The 21246-nt window shown below is 37.0% G+C and overlaps 1 protein-coding gene across 1 annotated transcript; it reads left to right on the top strand.

Moving 5' to 3' along the window:
* The first annotated feature begins 15820 nt into the window (after positions 1-15820).
* Positions 15821-20136, top strand: LOC122824215 (serine/threonine-protein kinase pim-1-like). The gene is made up of 9 exons (XM_044104557.1): positions 15821-15948; positions 16347-16592; positions 17706-17840; positions 17977-18071; positions 18807-18854; positions 18952-19170; positions 19378-19555; positions 19654-19824; positions 19925-20136. The coding sequence occupies exons 1-9, from the start codon at positions 15894-15896 to the stop codon at positions 20014-20016; spliced, it is 1239 nt and encodes a 412-aa protein (XP_043960492.1). The 5' UTR covers positions 15821-15893; the 3' UTR covers positions 20017-20136.
* The last annotated feature ends 1110 nt before the right edge of the window (positions 20137-21246 follow it).

Genomic DNA, 21246 nt, shown 5'->3' with positions numbered 1-21246 from the left:
TTTGTTTTTCAAAACTTTTATTCCACCATAGTAATTATCACTAATTAAAATGTTTTTTTTTTTTGTTAGTTTTTTTTTTTTTTATGACAATGGTATTTTTACATTTTATCTGACAAAATAGGAGTAAAAAAAGTACTTTACAAATAATGCAGGACAGTTTGGCTACTTTAGATGATTGGCACAGCCATCAAACTAACAGAGAATCTCGAGTGGAAACACATTTGTTGCCAAGTGAGATAATTAAATGTTTCACAGTCAGGAATCACATCAGTGATGTCAGACAATGGATTACAGATAAAAACAAATGGAAAATTTGACTCTAACTCAGATTATGGCCATCAAAGAGCAAATATAAGACATTATTGATGTTTTTGGTCTTAATAAAATTAGCCACCATTTTAAAAAAAAATGGTTTAGATAATAAAATACTCGTGCTTTACAATGCTCCATCAAAGTTATGACCTTAATTGAAAATTGGTGGCTTAAAAGTCTTGAAGATTGGCTTCGAGCTTGAATTATTTTGCAAAAAAAGTTGAGCATGAATTTTCATCTTCAGATGTATAAAGCTGGTAGAGACAAACCTTTAAACAGCTTGCAGCTGTAATTGCATTGGAGGGTGGATCTATAAGTATTGACTCAGGCGGACTGATAACAAATAAACAAATAAAAACCTTTTATTGTTTTCCTTCTACTTCATAGTTATGTTCTGCAGTTTTGTGGTCCTGTCAGGGAATATCCAAAAAGCAAAAATCAAGATTTGACAAAACTATGCGCTGGAATTTACACAAGTGCTCTGACAGCAGAGTGCTATAAACTTATTTTCTAATTAATTCAGCTGAGGGCATTCATGGTCTGTTCAGATACTGTTGAACTTTTACAATGAAACAATGAAAAAAATGATGACCTGTTTTGATGAAGGACGGTTTACACCCTTAAGCTAAATATACATCATTACAAAAACATACTTCACTTATAAAACACAGCTTGGTGGTCTGCCTTGCTGGGAGCCACTGCCTGATGCACAATGCCTTTGTGCAGGTGCACTCTCCTGAACACCTCTGTGGGAATAAACGGTCATCAGTTGGGGCCAGCAGTCACTGATTTTCACTCCTTTTAGCCCATATATATCCTGGTGGTGAAGCCAAGGCAGGGATCTCTCCTTGCATCTCCGACTACTCCCCCTCCTGATGCCCTCTGCATTATTTATCCCTATAACTATTCTCCTTGATCCTCAGCCATAACCAATAGCTGCCCTTCGCTGCGTGTTCCACCAGATCTTTCATGGCTTTTGGACACCCTCCTCCTGTGCGTACCAAAACACAGAGCTGAATACAAGTTGGAGACCCGACAAAAGCCTCTATACCAGGGGTGGGTACTCCTGATCCTCGAGGGCCGGTGTCCTGCAATTTTTAGATATATCTCTACTTCAACACACCTGAGTCCAAATAATGAGGTTATTAGCAGGACTCTGAAGAACCTGTCTGCAGTTGGGAGGTGATTCAGCTATTGGATTCAGGTGTGTTGGACCAGGGAGATATCTAAGAGTAGCAGGACACCAGCCCTCGAGGACCAGGAGTGCCCACCCCTGCTCTATACCAATAGGATGGAAGCTCATCCAACTGATCTCCACCAATACAATGGTCTTCTTAGTTCTGACCACATGACCAGGTCTGAGCTGCCTCAGCCAGTCCAATCAGCACCAGGTGAGAGGACTTTTGGTATTACTCTCTGGCAGAGAGGAGTGACTTTCTCTCCTGCCCTTCCTGGATTGGACGTCTCGCTGGAACAGAAGGTTTACAGTTAGCTTTCTGTCTGTTGATGAAAGGTAACTGCTAATGAAAGCCATTGTATTAGATTAAATAATTTGGTAGTGTGAAAAGAAATGACATAACACAGCAAAGTGGGAAATCCTACTCAGCTAGCCAAAAGCTTGGTCACACACTACTGTGGGATGGCGTTTCATTCTAACTAGCATTTCTCACAGTCAATGTGGTTGTTCATTAGCAACACCCAGCTGCTCTCACCAGTGTTTCATTGAGTAAAATAAAATATTTCTTTAAACTCAGAGCTGTACACCCTCTAGACCACAGGAACTTAAAAATAAATCTCAATGGTCCACAAAGACACTACTGTAAAAAAAAAAGAAAAAGAAAATTAAAACAAATGTGAGATTTAAAAAAAAGTTTAAAAAATAAATTTATTGTTTTTAATTTATTGTTGAGGAAAGGTCTCTTCAAAATACCACAGGAATAAAGGATTTTTCAAACATGAGTGAAAGAATCACAACAACACTCCAGGTGTGTTTTTGAGGGAATGACATTATAACATGATGTAAAGCTCAAATATATACATTTTTCATATCACTGGTCCTTATGCACAATGCTCTTGGACTGTACAAAGGTGGCAGAATAAATGCATTGGGTCTAAATCAGAATTAAATAAAAAACTTACATTTATGCTGCAATTTCATTGAGAAACTGACTGATTTTGACAAAAAAAAGGTTCCCTTTCCATCTCCTTCCTCTTCACTGCAACTTGTTTCAAAAAACATTTAGATTGACTCAATTCATCTCGTTTAGTGCTTTTAAATGTAAACTAAACGCTCTGGAGGTTGATTCAATGAATCGACTTCTTATTTATAGCTTGACATTTTCTTTTAACTGTATTTTTCTGTGCTGTATTTGTTGCTGCCTCTTGGCCAGGACTCCGTGGAACAAGAGGTTTTTTAATCTCAATGTTTTTTTGTTTTTTTTTTAAGTCTGGTATAATAAAGGTTAAAAAAACAAAAGGCAGCAGGACAGTCAAAACACTGATTTTTGTTTTGTACTTCAGTTGTACTGGTGAACTAGGGGTATGCCATACTTACCCAAACTCAGCAGAGAGCCAACTTCTTTTTGTTTTTCTTCAGTTGTACATGATGCATTCAACTGCCTGACCCAGTTACAGCCCATCACCAGATCGTTGTCACATCAAGCCAAACCAGAATCCTGGAGTGGTTATTTTTCAGACCTGGAAAACCCAGAATGTTTCTGTTGTGTTTTCCTGATTAACAACTGGACTGACTCCTCTTGACCCTTCACTTCTTTGCATCACACATCAGCTTTTCTATATATGGTGTCCATGATGTCAGTCTAACCACACCTGGGACAGTGAGTACCAAGTCTCTTCTATTTCACTCTATCCTCTTCAATGCTCCAGATCTTCTATTTTATGACTGGATTTTTTCTTCCCTAGTAACTTGATAAGAGTCATGTGGAAGAACTAAAAATAAATCACATGGGGCTTTTGTGAAGTATTAGCAATTATACAATGTCTACTGTACTAAAAATAGCTAAAAAAAATTAGACTAATAAATCTCTGTCTGAGTTACCAGGTACAGTAAGAAATGGAGCAGGGATTTTATTTTAGGAGTTAATAAAGTCACTTCAGCTAAACTACTCAAAGAAGGGTTGTCACAGTGGCTGAGGCTTATGATAAAAACAAGGAAGGAAAAATGGCAGGAAAATGTTGCTACTGGCAACTAGAACTTAAAGCCAAGCAAGGGATAAAAAAAAATACATAATCCCTGAAGTCTTTTAAAATAAGATGCAGTGTGTGACAGAATAGGCTTATCTGTCCCCTGACTCATTTGGATTCAGTGTTGACTGATTGTGAGTGAGGATAAATATGCTCCATCATACATCAGAGATTCAATTCAAAATACTTTTTTCTAAAGAAAAAATTAAATGTACTCATAACTCATCCAAGTTTCTCCAAAGAATCATTGTAGAGGGTGATTCTGTGGGCAAGAAGGATTCATGGTAGCAGTCATTCCTGTAAGAAATCTGAAGAGGTCTGTTGCTGAATGACAGTCTCATGACTGTCTTGACATGACAAAGAGAACACTGAAGATTCATCCAGGAGGTGAAACCCAGAACGACATCTGAAGCCCCGCAGGTCCCGATTAATGTCAGTTTTTGGTTTTTAACAACAAGAAAAAGGTTGCAAGATGGCATCCACGAGGGAATTTCAAGGTGACAACCATTGCCTGCCAAACAGAGCACACAGGCCTTGCTGAGATGTGCTGAAAAAAAACAAAAAAAAAAAAAAAACATTTTGATGATCCTCAAGGCATTTGGAAAAATATTCCTTGAACTACGAGATAAAAGCAGATCTTTAGTGGAAGTCGTGTCATACTACATCTTACCTAAACCTAGAACAATCATTTCACATTTAATTATTGTTGATCTCATAAAGTATAAATCCAGTTCTACCATTGGCTAGTTTTATCCCAGTTAATCTCTGATACAGTAGAGTTAGTAAACTTGCCTTCTGCCTCTTGAGCTTGGAATAAAAGATCAGCTGCACAGGTTTGGTCAACAATACTACATAACATACAGTACAGACCAAAAGTTTGGACAAAATGAGGGTTTAATTTTTTTCAAAATGAGGACAAAAAAGTGTTCAAAGTAGAAAAAATTCAATTTAATTCTTCCAAAATAGCAAACAAAACAAAAATTTAATGCAAAAATAAGTCAAAGAATAAAAATTTAACTGAGGTCAACTGAACTCTAACTGAACACAAACCAAACTGACCTGCCAACAAAGAACAAAAGGCTGCTTAAATAGGGGTGGAGTAACCTAAATCTACCACATGAGGGAGGCATGACATAACAAAAGAACAAAAAAATACAAAATTAATTAGAGCATTCTGTGAAACAAATAAAGCAAAAACTAACTCTTACTTAGCAGAAACAATAAGTGAATATTTAAGTGACAAAATTAACTAATTATAAACAACTTGAAACAAGTCTTCCCCTTCAGTCTTTCAAAAAAAAAATGGTATGCTCCAGGTTTCCTCCTCCAGCTGGTTTGTATTAGCACCTCAAACAAAAAATAAGTGTAAATAAACCATTCAGATAGACGTTAACAAAAGTGTGCACCCATTAGGAAATATGGGCTAAATATAATGTCTAAATGAAATAACTAAACTGTAAACTGCAATATAATATGAAGAAAAAATACTAACACAATGAGGTAGTGGGAGGAGCATCCACCACAAGCAGCAATTTAGCTTATTTCATAACTTTATAACCAGAGACCTTCTCTCCTCTGGTCTGTTTAACAGCTACAGTCTCAGATCAGCTCAGCCCTGCAGGACTGTCAGCAGCAGAAACAGAAACTTTATACCTGTTGGGGAAAATGTAGGCTAGATTTGCTTTGCATGTCCCCGCATGATGGCAATAATATAGTAGGATCCAATTAGATTCTTGATTAATATGGTTTGCTGCTATGTTGTTGTACGGAGTTTTTGTTCAATGTGCCCCTTTTTTAAATGTGAGCCCCTGCCCCTCCATAGGTCTCTGCACGGCCCTGGTCCATTGCATGCAACAGAAAAAACTTTCCATATGTGAAGAACAGTGAGATGGAGATGCTTTCAGGCTGTCATGTGGGATAAGATCAAATCAGAATTCAGAGAGCAGGCAATGACTGCAGGGCTTTCAGATTAAAGCTATGACTTTTCATATTGCCTGAAGACACAATCAGACGTTAGCAGTAGCATTTAGGATTCCTTTGCTGAATTGAGATTCTGTATTTTATTTATTTATTTTGCATGGATCAGAACACGCCTGGAGTTCCTTTTGGTCCTCAGTAATGTGGAGTACAGGGGAGATGACCTTTGACCTTAAATGTTGAAGCTATTGAAATTTACTTAGTTAGAAAAAGAAAACTTGAGTGAAACATTCTGTTCCCTTTAAAAAGGTACCTTCATGCTAAAATTCAGCTAAAGGAAAGTGACATTCAAATATTCTAGAATTTCAAGAAATTGTTTTCATTTAATTTGGTAATTCTGTAATATTTAGAAACTGTTACGGAAAATTATTATTTTGGAGTGCTTAATACAGCTAATCTTACCCCAGATGTAAAGGTTATAATGAACAGTCTGATTTTGAACAAATTTCTTAATTTTAAACAGGTTTTTGTAAAGGATTTGAAACTAAAACTACTCTATCGGTAAATATTTAGAAGTAGGTCAAATCTGTGATCTCTCTGTGAGGTTCCTCCTGCTGTGTTATCAGAGGTCAGGAGGCCATAAAATTAGTATTGCCTGTGAAACAGAACTCGGTTGGGTTCACAGAACATCAAAGGTTTTTTAATCATATCTGGCATGGTTTAAACTAAAATGCAACATAGAATGTTGAGATCATTAACATTTTTCTAAGTATTAATAGCAAGTTTATAATTAAAGTGCTTTATCTAAGTTTAGAATGGTGAATGCTGAATGTATTTGAAAATTGTACTGTCTATGATAATATCTGAATCAAATGGAAATTGTTTCAATGAAATGTGTTGTTTAGTATTAGAAAATTGTTCAGGATTTATGCGATAACGCAAAGATTTAAATCTTTTGAGATGCTGACTGCAGATGAGCAAAACCAGGTTTGATGAAGATAATCTTCCTTTAAAACCAAATTACTGAGTTAAACTTTGGAAAGGAGACACTCCGAAATTCACAGGTATCTGTGAAGTCTTATTTTATGGTTTTATTGAACCAAATGGCTACAGAGCAGGGAAGACCAAGATGCAGCTGGCCCTGCTCCTTTGTCCTCTCGGAAACCAAATGGCCTTTGATCTTTTGCGTGAAATTAGGGGAAGTTCTAAGTTATATTGGCGTCCAAGGTAGCGTCTGATTGGTCATACAGAGCTACGCCTTAATGAATACATTAACAAGGAGAGAAACGCCTTCACTATAAGAGATCGAACATGATAATAATAATTCAGATTGCTGGTATATTTCTGCCGTTTTGGCATCAGCCTTCTCCAAAGACATGTCTTTGCCTTTTCTTTCTCTGTCCTTGTTTTTATTCTTTGTCTGTCTCAGGTAATGAGTCTGTATCTTGGCTGCTTTGCAGCTCATGTTGTTACTTCATTGTGGTTTCCTATGAGATTAAACGCTGTAACTCTGTGACGTCATCACGCCTCGTCGTTCCGGATTGGCACACACTCCTCGCTGGAAGGACCCGGGAAATAGGAAGAAAAGAGAGCCAAGCTTTTTCCAAATTAAGCTAACATAATAACTTTCTTCCTTAACAAAACCAAGGAGATTTTCTTAATAAACATTATTATACCAGCAGAATGTCATACCAACCCATTTCTGGTACTGGACCTTGAGTTGTGCTGTCCATGGTGGCGTCTAGGGATGTGTCATATCGTCTCACTGAATTTTTTTAGCACAGGTGAAAAAATGAACATTGTGATGTCATTTAACAGAGCCTGACCTGTACACAGCATGAAGTGCTACACAGTAATGCTTCTTTATTGTTTGATAACCACCATTACAGAATAAGCTGGTCAGCTGGTCCACAGTCTGGACTGGACTGAATTTCACAGAATTAGCTGTTACCTGTGGTAAGGGAAGCAGTAGCTCATGTAGTGTTGTGGCAGCTGCAGCTTCTGCTCACCTCTCCTCTCCACATAGACATAATAAATTGGCCGGCCATTGCAAGAAAAAAAAAAAAAAGAAAGAAAAAAGAAACTTTCTGAAACATCAATGATCAATGAAACACCAAAGATTATTACAAGGTTCAGGGCCACTGACTTATATGAAATAGGAGAAATCTTTTCTGCAGGTGCCGGGATGCTACTATTCAGATACTTGTAGTTAGCTAGCTGCTGCCAGTCACATCTACCACAGCTTGAATATTTCAATGAATCAGATTTTCTTAAAAAATAAAATAAAATAAAAATAAAACATACTCATTGTTGGTAAAACAATAATTACATCTCCACGGGAGACAGTCCAAACCTGGAGGGAATAGGAAAGTTAATAATCAGTCTTTACATCAGTAGAGATGTCCATGATGGAAGAAATGAACACGAACAAAGTTCCAGAACATTAGGAAATGTGCTCAAGCTTTTACCGTTTATCTGAAATATTTTCATGTTGAGCATTTTTAAAAGGAAGATTAACAAAATTAGTTCCTTTGTACAAAATGTTTGAGTTCTTAAAAAAAAAAAAAAAAAATATGAGGGTGAAACACTAACATCTCGTAGAGAAGTGTGTTTCATTTGTGTATTTTTGTTTTATTTGTACTTCATAGATAATTCAGAAGAGTTTTGTTGGCCAAAATTAATTTGCGTTTATATGTATTTATCTTGTGTTTTTGGCCCATTAAATGTATTCTGTGATTTTGAATATATTTTTAATTCCATGGACAGTTAATAAAGAACATTAAAAAAAAAAAAAAAAAATGTGTTTTGATGTTATATATTTGATTGGCAAACTCCTACAACCCCTCACTCTCCTCCCAAAAACCCCTAAAAGGCAGAAAATATGTAATATTTTCTTTGATATTGTTATTGAGATATTTTAAAAAAGAATATATATTGTGATATTATTTTTTTTTTTTTTAAATCAGCCACCCCTAGTTGTGACTAAGCTCAAGTAGACATTCCATTCACTGTTATAACAGTCCAATAAGGGGAGCTTGTCCCTCTTTCTTTTTCCTCCCTTTCTTATCACTAAGTTAGCAAATTTAGCACTAAAAATATTGTAAAAGGTCATAGTGATCAGACTTCTGAAAATAAATAAATTAACTAACAAACTGGGATAGGTAAGGAATGGTCCTATTTTGGACAGACATGGCCCCCCACTGCCCTGCCATGTGGAGGCAGTGTAAACGCTCTCATCGACAATAATGAGCACATGTTTATTGCTTTTTATTGCTTTTAGTTTTACAAGTTTATTCATGTTTAAATAATAAAAATCAAGAACCACAGGAGCAACATGTCTCCTCACACCGAAAAAGAAAAAATAGTAGCACCACAGCACTAAGACTGAAATACAAGAAATAAAACATAATTTCGAAATATGCTTATGTGGTATCTCAGTATAAATATTGATAATTTTTAATTATTCAATCGGTTTTCTCAGCTGCTGAAATGGGAAAGATGCTATCCCTAGCAAAAGCAGCCATTTTTTATTTGAAGCTGGAAGCTGATGCAACAGAAGAAATTATCTCTCAGGCCAGGCAGTTTGGTTTCCCAGTGCTGGGGAACATTCCTGCATGTGAAATCATACCTAGTTGTGAAAATATAAACTAAAGACTATCAGTTAATTCCAAAACATCTTACTCTACAGTGAGCTTTTTTGAATCATCCTGATATTTCTACTACTCTAACTGATTGCACTCATTTTGCCTTTTGCAGTTTCGTTTAATAGCTTTGTTTAACTTGGTTTTTACCATGAACCAAAACTTTGATGGTAAGGATCAGGTAAGGATCAGCCCAGTCCAAAGGAAAAAAAAAGAAAAAGGTCATTCACACAAAAAAACTCCATTTGGTCATTAGCTCCCACTTTTTAAAGCTGGTGTGTTCTGTTCTTCATCTGCCTGTAACGTTGTAAGGTTACTGTGCGGTTACTGAACATTTAGGGCAGTAATTGCAGTTATTGCCCTAAATGGGCCTAAAAAGCTACCGTAAAGACATAGGATTAAACTTAACTTTCAGACAGTCCCTCTTATAGAAGACTTGTTTCCAATTTTAGCATTTAATGAAAAAAAAAAAAGTTGCATATATAGTGCAATGGTAGACAGCGAGTTAGCATGATGTACGTAAGTTGTAAGGTGTCAAAAAACCTCTAGAAAATACACCTGGTGCTCAGAGGACTAGAGTACTGATATAAGTTAACCTCTGCCTGACCAGCCTTGCTGGACTGCAAGGCTGGTGAACAGCTGGTTCACCCTCCGTAAGTCATGCAACTCCCTGTCTCCCACTGTTGGGAAACTGTGAGAAGAGGAAGAGACTGGAAACCCAGACCCCAGTTTCCTAACATTAACATTAGCTCCCCCAAAGATGATGGATATAAATGGCCCAGATTAACATCTACCCCCAATTTTTTTATTATTATTTTAACATTACAACTCACAACTAAGGGTTTTTTAGGATGGCCAATTAATCTAGCATGCATGTTTTTTGACAGGTTGAGAATACAAACTCCAGCAGAGGGGATGCAGCCAGGAGGCAACAAAGCTTACAAATTCTTAACTGTATATCCTAAACTTCCAACATATGTGTGGATATTATGTTTCACACATTTCAAATCTGTTTCAAGTCAGTCAATTTAAATGAACTGGGGAATTCATTTAGAGTGGCTAGTTTTGCTAGTTTTGTTTGTTTTGTTTTTTCTTTCTGTGACAACAAATTGTTGCACTGAGTGTCTGTCGGCCCTCTAAATATTGGAAAAATTGTGCATAGTGGCTTCTTATTCACTGTTAAACATATTTCAGTGATGATATGTTAGGTTTACTTTCTGCTGCTGGACAGCTGAGTCAGGCTATTGTCAGTGGAGTATCTCTGAGGAGAAGCCATCATTAAAGCACACTAACCACCCACCATTACTGCATCATGAAAAATAGTTAGGCATCCTTTCATCCACTGTCTTCCACTTATTTGGGTGTGCTTGTTTACCCAGTAGCCTCTCTCTCTCTCTAGACAGCACTAACAATGGATGGCTGAATAAAAACACCATAAGCTGAATGAATTGCTCATATTTCAAAAAGATTTTTCTGCAGGCTGTGGAACAGATTTGTATATCCGACAAATCCTCCAAATTGTTATGAGCCAGAAAATTTCACCTGAACATTGAGAGCATGAATGTCCCTTTCCCAAAAAGCGGAAGATGATGTGTTGCATAAACACCTGCCTGACATAACTTCTCTAATCCTAAAAGTGTTCCAGAGAAACATCCAAAGCACATTATTGATTACTGAAGCTTGACTTGATGCTGAGCTCATGAGACCTGAAATATTTTACACTAAACCAGGTAATTCCAGACTAAATTCTTCACTTCATTACCTGGCACTGATGATGTTCTTAGGAAGTGGTATTGCAAAGTTTGTAAAGTGCAGTGCTGTACCAAAGATTAAATAATTTTACCATAAAAACAATTGGCAACCTGATAGTGTCAAAGGTCTTCTTAATTTAAGACAGCAAGACTTTAAAATGCAGCTCAGCAGCAGAGCCTCATCCTGACAAGAACAACAGAACGAAATGCCCAAACTTTACTAACAGCTCATTCACATCCACTCTCCAAAGCAACCCACATCTTCAAATCCCCCCGGGTCCAATTAGCTGCACCATTTTCAAAAGTTGCAGGGTAATTACGTTGCCACTCAGCCTCACTCTTAATAAGAAAGCCAATCTTGAAGGCTTAGGGTTAAAAACAGCACAATGATAGAAAATGAAAATCAGAGGAAACTTTTTTCACCCCCAATTTCCCACTGCCATCTGCTTAAGATCAGATGAGCCAAACTGTTGCACCAAGTTTATGAAAAGATTGAAGATCTTAAAACAGGACCAGATCTCAGAGTCAGCCATAACAGGCAGCTGTTGATATATTTTATATTCCCCAAGCTATTCAATGGTTTGCCGGAGTTCTGGTCAATTCCTCCTGACAGATCTGAAAAGGCTAAAATAAACCGCTTTGGCCGTTTCACCCATTATATGTTGCTGTTAACCCAGTGGTTCCTAAAGAGTTTCTTCTGGGTCCCCCAGTGGTTCCCAAAGACTTTCTGGGTCCCCTTATGGATTACAATAAAATCCCCTCCAAAAACGAAAAAAAGTCAACTGGGCACATACATCATTCAATGACACATAAACCTATACACCTATTTTGTTTTCAAACTCCACTGAAGTTTATGTCACACTTCAGGTTGCAACAAAATACACTACAAATTATCTTTACAGTGAAACACTTTTGTGTAACTGTTTTTTTTTTTTTTTTTTTTTTTCACTCATCCATAACACTTTGGGAACCACTGTGTTAACCCAATACTTCACTGTTGGAATGATGTTCTCAGGCTTAGAAAGTGTCTCCCTTTTACCTATAACTTTAACAATGGGAATATACTTTACTCTAAATACATGCACTGTAGACCCTTTTCCAACTAATTTAAGCAACACAAAAATATCGCTTCCTTTGATTTTTGATTTATTTAGAATGATTATTAAGAAGACATTTCATGCCAAGCTTCAATGTTCCCCTCATGGTTACGCTGAATAAATTAGCAACACTAAATCTACTCTGACGGAGCTGCATCACAGTTCGGGCAATTTCTTTGGAAACATAAATGTCCCAAACTTCACTGCTCATTGTGTGGAGGACATGGTGAAGAATATGAATGCATTATAAGGACCTGTGCTGTTAGACCGGGATGCTTTGTGCAGCAACACAACCAAGTGAAGCACACTTCCAGATTTCCCTTTGGGGACAACGTAGCCCAGTGGAGTTTTTGACACCATGCCATTAGTCTTATTTACTTTTAATGTGACAGAGACAAAGAACACCACACTGCAGCCTTTTATTACAAAGCCTTGAAAAATTGGGGGTCATGCATCACTCTGCCTCTCTTCCCCCTCTGTCCCCTGTATTGTTTCTTCCCTTATCCATCTATCAATTCCAGAGCTTTCAGGGCTGAGGGTATACATTGTCTTACGTTTGCACATGACACAAAGAGGCTCCCTCCCTAACACTCACCTTTTATCAGTCTCCATTTTCCACCATAATTCACTTAAAGGTGGCATCTCCAACTTGACAAATGGAAGAGATTTAATTGGAAAGTGGTATAAAGGAGGTGGGGCTGTTCATAGCCTGCAGTGGTGGCTGGAGGAGAGACACTCAGAGTGATGGAGATGGAGGCCCTGCACAACAGGCTGGCTGAAAAATACTAATGTTTGGCCCCCTAGATGAGCTGCATCTCATGGTGAGTATGAGATGCTGTGAAGACGGTAAGAAAGACCACAGAGTGCAGCAAATGTCTTCTCCCCTCACATGGTCCACTGTACCTCATCATGAATGTTATAATATTTGGAGTCCTATATTATTCATTCCTCTCTCTTGGTTCAATTATTTATCAACACATTTCCAGCTAAAGTGAGAGAAAATTGATGATCCAGAGCTTTCACAAATGCTGGATTGTGGAGCTAGAAGAGCTTGGGGCTGGTGAGGGATCAGAATCCAGAGTCTACAAATTCTTTCAACATTTCAAATCTTTTACATTTCTCCAGGCACAGAGTAAAATCCATGACAGCATGGTTTAGCTCAAGCAGATACAACTTTTATTTTTTTTTTCACAGACACATACACACACACACGCACACCCACACACACATGCACAAATCAGGTAAAAACCAAAGAGTAAGCACAGAAGTAGACGCCTTATTAATAAATGTCTTACAGTATTTCAGAAAACTTGTGGGTGGGATGATAAAAAGAAAAATCCTTAACAGTTTCTTGCAGGCCAGTATGGCAGAATTGGTGATTCTGCTGGTTGATGAATCAAAGGCTATGTCCACACTGCAGCCTGTAGTGACTCCCTTCCAAATTTTCTACCCCTAATGCGACCTGTATCTCATCATTTCACAACAGTCTGAACACAGGTTGGATTTTTTCAAATGGAACCCAGACCACTGGGATTTCCGATATGTATCTGAACTTTTCAACTATGATCTGAGTCTGAATGGTCAGGTCACACTCATCTGACCTGAACGTCATTGATACTCAACTAGCGTCACTAATCTGAGTCCTGATGCGTGCAATTGGCAAGAAAGACAACAACCATGGCGGATTAATGAGGATTAAGTTGTTAATATGTTGGCACCGGTTGAATAACAACTTCAAAATCGTAAGATACACTCCACCATTCGCATCCATGTTTACTTCCTCAAACACTGAGCATTTCTTCTTCTTCCTTTCTTTTATGGCTGTTGGGAAAACACTGCGCATGCTCTCTATGTGTGATGTTATTGTGCCCTCTACTGCTCATGAGAGACACTTTTAGATATTTGCAGTTCACGCTGGAAATCACATTCAAGTCACATATATTTGGAAGTGTGAACGATCACTGCAATAAAGTCAGATTTCACAAAAAAATAATAAATAAATAAATAAATAAATCAATTCAGGCTGCAAGGTGAACAGTATTAGAATGCATTGTTTTGTTTTGAAGCATTAATTTCTCTATTGCAATGCTCTCTGGAAGAAATGTCAGTGTACAGCATTATAAAAATTTTACTTTGGTCATTTTGATGTAGTGGATGTAAAATATAATGTATTATTATTATTATTATTATTATTATTATTATTATTATTATTATTATTATTATTATTATTATTATTATTATTATTATAAGATTTTTTTCAGAATTCTCTGTGAATACCCAATGAGTTCTACAAGAGAAACTTATAAAACCCAATTTTGATGCATATTAACCAACATTGTGTTTTTGGTTAAAATGTAAAAAATAAAACTTCATTCAGAATTTGGCACATTAATTCAGCTCATATTGTAGTGTTTCATTAAGTATCACTTCAGTTAACATTCTTATGCATGAATCCGACCTGAGAAGCATCACTGACTGAGAAACCTTATGATCTTCAGGCTTTACCACTTTAAAACAGACACCAGCCTGTTAGTCTGTGGTGGAAATTCTTTACTACAGCATAAATCTGTAATGTGTGCTGGTGGCTTTACTGGTTGTTTTAAACTGCTCTTCAGACTGGACTGTTCTGATGAATAACAAAAAATGAATGTAATAATAAAAAATGTAACAATAAATGTTAAGTTACTGAGGCTATGCCATAATAGCTTTGGTGAATAATAAGAAACTTTCTGTGAAAGAGTATTAATATGGTTGAACAATGTATTCAAGATACTGATTTAACCAAGGATTAAACAATAGTTTTCATTTATAATTAACTATAAATGTATAATGTCTTCTCTCCGGGTTCTCCAGCTTCCTCCCACAGTCCAAAAACATGACTGTCAGGTTAATTGGTCTCTCTAAATTCTCCCTAGGTGTGAGTGTGTGTGTGAATGGTTGTGTGTCCTGTATGTCTCTGTGTTGCCCTGCGACAGACTGGCGACCTGTCCAGGGTGTACCCCGCCTCTCGCCCGGAGCGTAGCTGGGGATAGGCACCAGCAACCCTCTACGGGACAAGGGTGAACAGAAAATGGATGGATGGATGGATGGATAATGTCTGTCAACTTATTCTCTATTAGTTCATTGTGTAAACCCAGGGCATCCAAATTTTAGAACAATCCCAGGGAACCCTTGATTACAATTCATGGACAGACATATTTTTAAAAACACTAATTTAAAATTTGCAAACAAAGAAAAACCTTCTTATAAATTGAAAATATAAGTTGCAACACATAGTATTAGTTTATTATCAGCCATGTTATTGTGTTTAATTAAATACTATAGTAAACAGAACCACAAACAAATTGTGACTGTTCCCGAAGAGCGGAATGGGCCATATTCACATATTAATTATGAAAAACAACAAGCACCCAAGAGTGAGTTATATCCTGTTCTTGTTGCTGGAAAGGAAAAATACAAATCTAATCTACACAAAAATAATAAACCTGAAAAATGTATGGAACAGTTTTTCTTTGTGAAAGCCAGGCAAATCTAAAATATCTTTTTTTGGATTCTACATAATTGTAAAAATACCAGCTGAAATTCTTTTAATTTTAACATGTTTTTGCTGCAAATATAAAGTGATGCCTGTGCTGCTCCAATATTTAGCATTCATTCCTCTACTCTTTCCTGGAAAATTGACACTGAATAAAATGTTTGTATTTGATTGTGGGGATTTTTCTGTGTTCTGAAGGTTGGAGGTTAGGGTTAAGTCAGAGGGCTGCAAAGCAACATCACCTACATTCTGACATTTATGACAAAATTTTGGAATGTTATTTTTGATGTCACACTAGTTGGTGTCAGAACCCAACATTCCATTCGAGTTTAGTTCCTCAGAAATCTCTGATAGAGTGAGACATAACTACGAGAGACAAAACTGCCAACACTTGTATTTGAAGTAATTGACCCTGAAGTCTAGAAAAAAAACAAAGATGGTCAAAGAACATAAAAGGAAAGGAAAAACACTGGCCCTCAGCAGACAACGAGGTAACTGAGTTAATGAGTTTCACTTAAAACTATCAAGAAATAGTTCATGTTTCAGTTTTTAGAGAAATATAGATTTGTTTGGATTTATAAGTAAATTTTACACACTGATCAATGAAGGTCAGCCTATAGTTGTGCTCATAATACATAATTAGGTGGTTTTTTGATTTTTTACCATTCGGCCACTAAATAAAATGTATTATCATTACTCATGACTTCATTATTTGGTTGGGAACATTGAAATGTGTGAATCTGTTGGCTTCTCCCACATCTTGGTAAAAATCAGTTAAAGATTGAATAGTTTGTGTAATAAAGTAGTAGATCAAATATCTGTGAGGTGATTCAGAAATATTAAATATATGACAAAACCATTGCATATTATTTCCAATATCTCATTTTAGACAACAACAGCTGGATGACTCCATCAATTATCGAGTCTGTTCAGGAGTGCGAACCAAAGAAAAGGAAAAGAGTTCAAGATAAGACCCCCAGAAAAAGGATCAGGGTCTCAGTGACGACGGGAGCCTCCACAACCTGCCAGGACCACATCAAGAAGAAAATGACAGAAAAAGTCCAGGGATGTTCAACACCAACCAAGAAGAAGAAGGGAACCAAAGAGACTTCCTCCTCAATGGACATCAGCTCAGGTTGGCTGCTTTGCTCTACTTTATATTGACAGAACAAACTGATACAAAAGCATGGTTTCCATCTGAAAAATCGGAACATTTCGGTATTCCCTTGCATCCAGCCTCTTTTACTATAGTAAAATTCCCTTGTCCCCATAGTAAAAGAGGCTGGATGCAAGAGAATACCGAAATGTTTCGGTATTACCTATGAAAATGCACCCAGTGCCTTCACAGAAATTCATTTCCTGCGAAGCACAGCACAGACAAAGCAAATAAAGTCCACTTGACATAGGTCACATTTGAAAAGAGCAGATGCATAGCAATCTGATCGCTACATGTTGCATTAAAACATGCGTTAAAAGTCCATTAAAATGTAAACTTTGCATTAAAAGTGTCATTATTTACCCAATGACACTTCATGACAATGGTCATAAATATTCATGAAAACGTAATCGGTAATATGTAAATTCACTAAAGAATCAATATCAGAGCTGGGTCTTACTAACCTCTATTTAAACTGCTGGTGGTCAAATGCTGGTGCAGCCATTGTTGCTCCTTTGGCAAATGTGTGTGTTGCATTTAAAATGGTTCATCCTTTGCTTTAAGCTAAACTGTTGTACAAGAAAAGACGAAAAGTAAAAAGGTAACAGGAAGCAATTTGGTCTCACCAGCAGGAGTTTAAAAAGGTGTTTGCAAGACCTGGATTTTATTTTGGTATCCCACTTGTGGTTATCAGCAAGTAAACTACCATATAACATAAACATTTATTTTATGTTATATGGCAAACTAAATATTTAGCTCGCCAATCAAATTAGAGTTTAGATTTATGGCCCAAGCCCAAACCGATATTCAGAATTATTTGCTTGATGGCCTGGTCGGGTGTGGTTTCTGTGGCACATTCAACAAGCCTACAATACATACAGCACAGACAAAGCCAAAAACAATGCATAATATAAAGTTATGTTAATCTACTTACTGCAGTGTAAATAGAGAGAGATATTTAATGAGACCATGACAAATGCAGTGGAATGCAGGGACATGAGTCTTTTTTTTTTTCTGTCCAGCCATTTTTGCTTTATGGTATCTAAAGACTGAAGCACTCATGTTGTTTCTATTGATTATTCTAAACGTTAGGATCCAGCAACATCAGTCCAGTACTTAACATTACAGGAAATATAAAAAAGAGGAATCTGAAAAGGACCGCGGATGACTTTGAGGAACCACCAGTGAAGAAGAAGACAAAAAAAGAACAAGTGATTTCCCAAAGAGGTCAGAATTTAAGTTGACAGTTTTGAAAAAGAAAAAGTAGAAATCAGAACTTCTACAATTAAATCTGAGGTAACATTAGTGAACAGGGATTTATTCTCATGCTTTGTGAAACTCAAACATGTGTTCATGTGTTTAGCCAAATTCCAGAAAGAATATACTGAGCTGCATTTACTGGGAGAAGGAGGCTTTGGATCTGTGTTTGCCGGATATCGACAGGAGGATAAATTGCCTGTAGGTGTCTTTAGAATATTTAAGATATTACTGATAACTACAAAGTTACTGATAACTACAAAGTTATCAGTAATAGTTCTTCTAACGGTCAGTAGGAGTAAAAGTCTGTAAAATAAAAAGAGTTAAAATCCTCATAAACGTGGAAGTCTTACAGCTAGTCAGATTGACTCTCTGTTTCAGCTGATTGTAGCTAATGAAGACTCAAACCGAAAATGTCCATGTCTGAAAGATAAAACTCTACATCAGTGAAATTACTTCATTAACCAATGAGATTTTAAATGTAAATGCGTAGATGGGTAATATCAAGGCACACTGTGCTTCCCTGCTTCAACCTTAACCCACTTGATTCAAATGACTGCATTTTAGCAAACGTCATCCATTCAAATCAGCTGTACTGAGACATGACAATGTCCCTTAAGGACCAGGGAGGGGAAACACTGTATTAAGTGAGCTAAAGAGCCACTCAGGGTTCTGCAGGTTGCTGAACAATTATCTAATAAGATGAAAAGTGATATTATCTCAATTTTTATCTCAATTTATTTTTAATTCTTTGTTCAAGTAAAACTGTGAAGCTTTGATACCAAAATTGATCAATGAGATCACTTGGCTATGATTTATGTGGCAATGCACCTTACAGTATTACTGTTAACTCCATACATACTGACCAAAGGAAGTCTGAACATTCCTTTTAATGATATTCCCATTGCTGAACAATGCTTTGCTTCTATGTTATAGGTGGCTATCAAACACATCCCAAAAGAAAATGTGTTTCTCAAACATAAGGTAAGTGAGTAACAGCATTTAAGACTGACTTTAAGACTTTGCTGGATTCCAGGTGCATTGTGGAAACACAAATCTCCTGTTTGCTTTGATGTTTCAGGATGAGAACGGCAGGAAGATCGCGTTGGAGGTGGCCATCATGTTGAAGCTGAAGAATCTATGTACCAGTTCATCAGGGCAGTTGGCCATGGTGTCCCTCCTGGACTGGTATGAGCTGGAGGAAGAGTTGCTTTTAGTGATGGAGAGGCCCATGCCTTCAGAAGACCTTTTTGTCTATCTTGATGAGCATGAAGGTTGTTTAAATGAGGAGGAGGCCAAGGTAGAGTCCAATGTTTTCTCCACTTAGAAATTTTCCAATGCTTTATGTTAATCACATAATATCTCTAAGAAATACATGAATTTATGTGGTTTTACTGTGACAGAATGTGAAAAAAAATCAATATTATTAGAAATACATTTACAAGTTACCAATGTCCAACATTGAACTATGCAGAATTTTGAGCTTCAAATCATTTTTCTCTTTTAGATCATCTTAAAACAGCTGGTGGAAGCAACGATTCAGCTTCAGAATGCAAACATCTTCCATAGAGATATTAAAGTGGAAAATGTCCTGATTAAGAGCAGCTCAGAAGGCCCACAAGCCTATCTCATAGACTTCGGTCTAAGCTGCTTTGACCGCGGAAGGAAATTTGCACTTCTCCGTGGTATGATATCCCTCTTTTTTCTGTCTCTGCTGTGAAAACAGAACTTCTTTTTAGCCTTCTTCAACTTTTTGACTCTCTTTTTCTCATGCATCCTTTAGGTACCCGTGATCACGTCCCACCAGAGTTTTACAGACTCAAGAAATATACTGCTGGACCCACAACGGTGTGGCAGCTGGGAGTGCTCCTGTTTGAAATTCTCCACAACAAGATGTTCAAAACCATCAGTTTCCTCACAAACAAGCTGAAGATCAACAAGAAGCTTTCCAAGAGTTAGACAAACACTTGTATTATATCTTTTCACAGCATATATAAGTCTGTTCTCTGTCTGCCACTCTAACTGTTGTTGCACTTTGACCTCTGACCCTCCAGACTGCCAGGATCTTATGACCAAGTGCCTGAAGGAACAGCCAAAGGAGCGCCCCACGCTGGAAGAACTGCTCAGTCACCCTTGGTTTTCATAAACATACGTACACAGACATTGGAGTTATAACTTTTTAGTATTTAGTCTAGTCTAATTTAGGATGAGAATTGGATTAAGGGTTAAATGACATGTTAGTATGTTGGGTTTTCTTCTAGAGCTTCAGTTTCTTCTCATATTCTGAAGAATGTCCCATATATCAATGTAGAAATGTTGGGTTTTCTCCTCTAGGTTAGGCTAATTAAATTTTAGTGGGTATTCTTCAGGTGCTTTAGTTTCTTCCTGCAATCTAAAAAATATCCCTTAGGTCAATGCATGATTTTGGATTTTCTCCGGGTGCTCCGGTTTCTCCTGTTATTGAAACATCCATTTTCAGTCAAAGATTTGTATAGAAAATGCTCATTAGCTTCCTTTGGGATTCAAGAATTTTCTCTGTGTGCTCTGGTTTCATTCTTTAATTGGAGATTTGAACTCTTTTTCCTCCTATAGTCTACACATAGTCTACTAGTTTAGGTAGAGATGTGTGGGTTTTTCCTGGATACTTTGGTTTTTATCACTATTCTACAAAAATATCAGTGTTAGGTCAATTGGAGAGTTGTGCAAGATGTATCCCACTTCTTCCATCACACCCAAACTTAAAAAAAAAAAAAAATCTTTAAATTGTGCGTTTAAATGTTGTTTCAAATTATATTTTAAATTCAATTATTTATTTCCAAACTTCAGTACATCATATTTTGTTTGTAGTGTGTAGTGAAGTGGTGGGAATTCCTAGTCCTACAAGGCCAGAGTACTGCAACTCTTAGACGTGTCTCTGGTTCAACACACTTCAATCAAATAGCTAAATCATCTCCTCAGTACAACCAAATTCTCTGGAGACCTGGTTTTGACCTCATTATTTTACTCAGGTGTGCTGAACAAGAGACACATCTAAAAGCTGCAAAACATTGACCCTTGAGGACTGCAGTTGTCTATCCCTGGTCTGGTGCTCCTCTCTATCTCTATCAGTGATTTGTTGCCATCTCCTCTGGTTGGGTTCACAGCATAGAAGGCTACTTCACTACCTGAATCTGACTTTTTTTTTTTTTCTTTAGATTGATCGAGTTAATTATGCAATATGGAGAACTGTCCGTGTTTGTCTTTTTTTTAGGTCAAATCCAAAGATTTGACAGGCACCAGACACAACAAACCTGATATGTTATTGTTATTGTAATGTTCTGTCATCTCCGGTGTTCTGTTGACTGTTTTCCTCCACATATAGGTCATCCTGAAGACA

The sequence above is a fragment of the Gambusia affinis genome, linkage group LG21, assembly GCF_019740435.1.
Source record: "Gambusia affinis linkage group LG21, SWU_Gaff_1.0, whole genome shotgun sequence".
Classification (NCBI taxonomy): domain Eukaryota; kingdom Metazoa; phylum Chordata; class Actinopteri; order Cyprinodontiformes; family Poeciliidae; genus Gambusia; species Gambusia affinis.
Note: the sequence above shows the minus strand (reverse complement) of the source record. Positions and strands in the feature narration are given on the sequence as shown.

What these genes read in the sequence shown, in the direction of transcription:
- LOC122824215 (XM_044104557.1), top strand. Translation starts at nt 15,894, where the DNA reads ATGGTCAAAGAACATAAAAGGAAAGGAAAAACACTGGCCCTCAGCAGA. An exon ending in GGCCCTCAGCAGACAACGAG is followed by an intron (nt 15,949 to 16,346) that starts GTAACTGAGTTA and finishes ATCTCATTTTAG; the next exon opens with ACAACAACAGCTGGATGACT. An exon ending in GAAATTTGCACTTCTCCGTG is followed by an intron (nt 19,556 to 19,653) that starts GTATGATATCCC and finishes TGCATCCTTTAG; the next exon opens with GTACCCGTGATCACGTCCCA.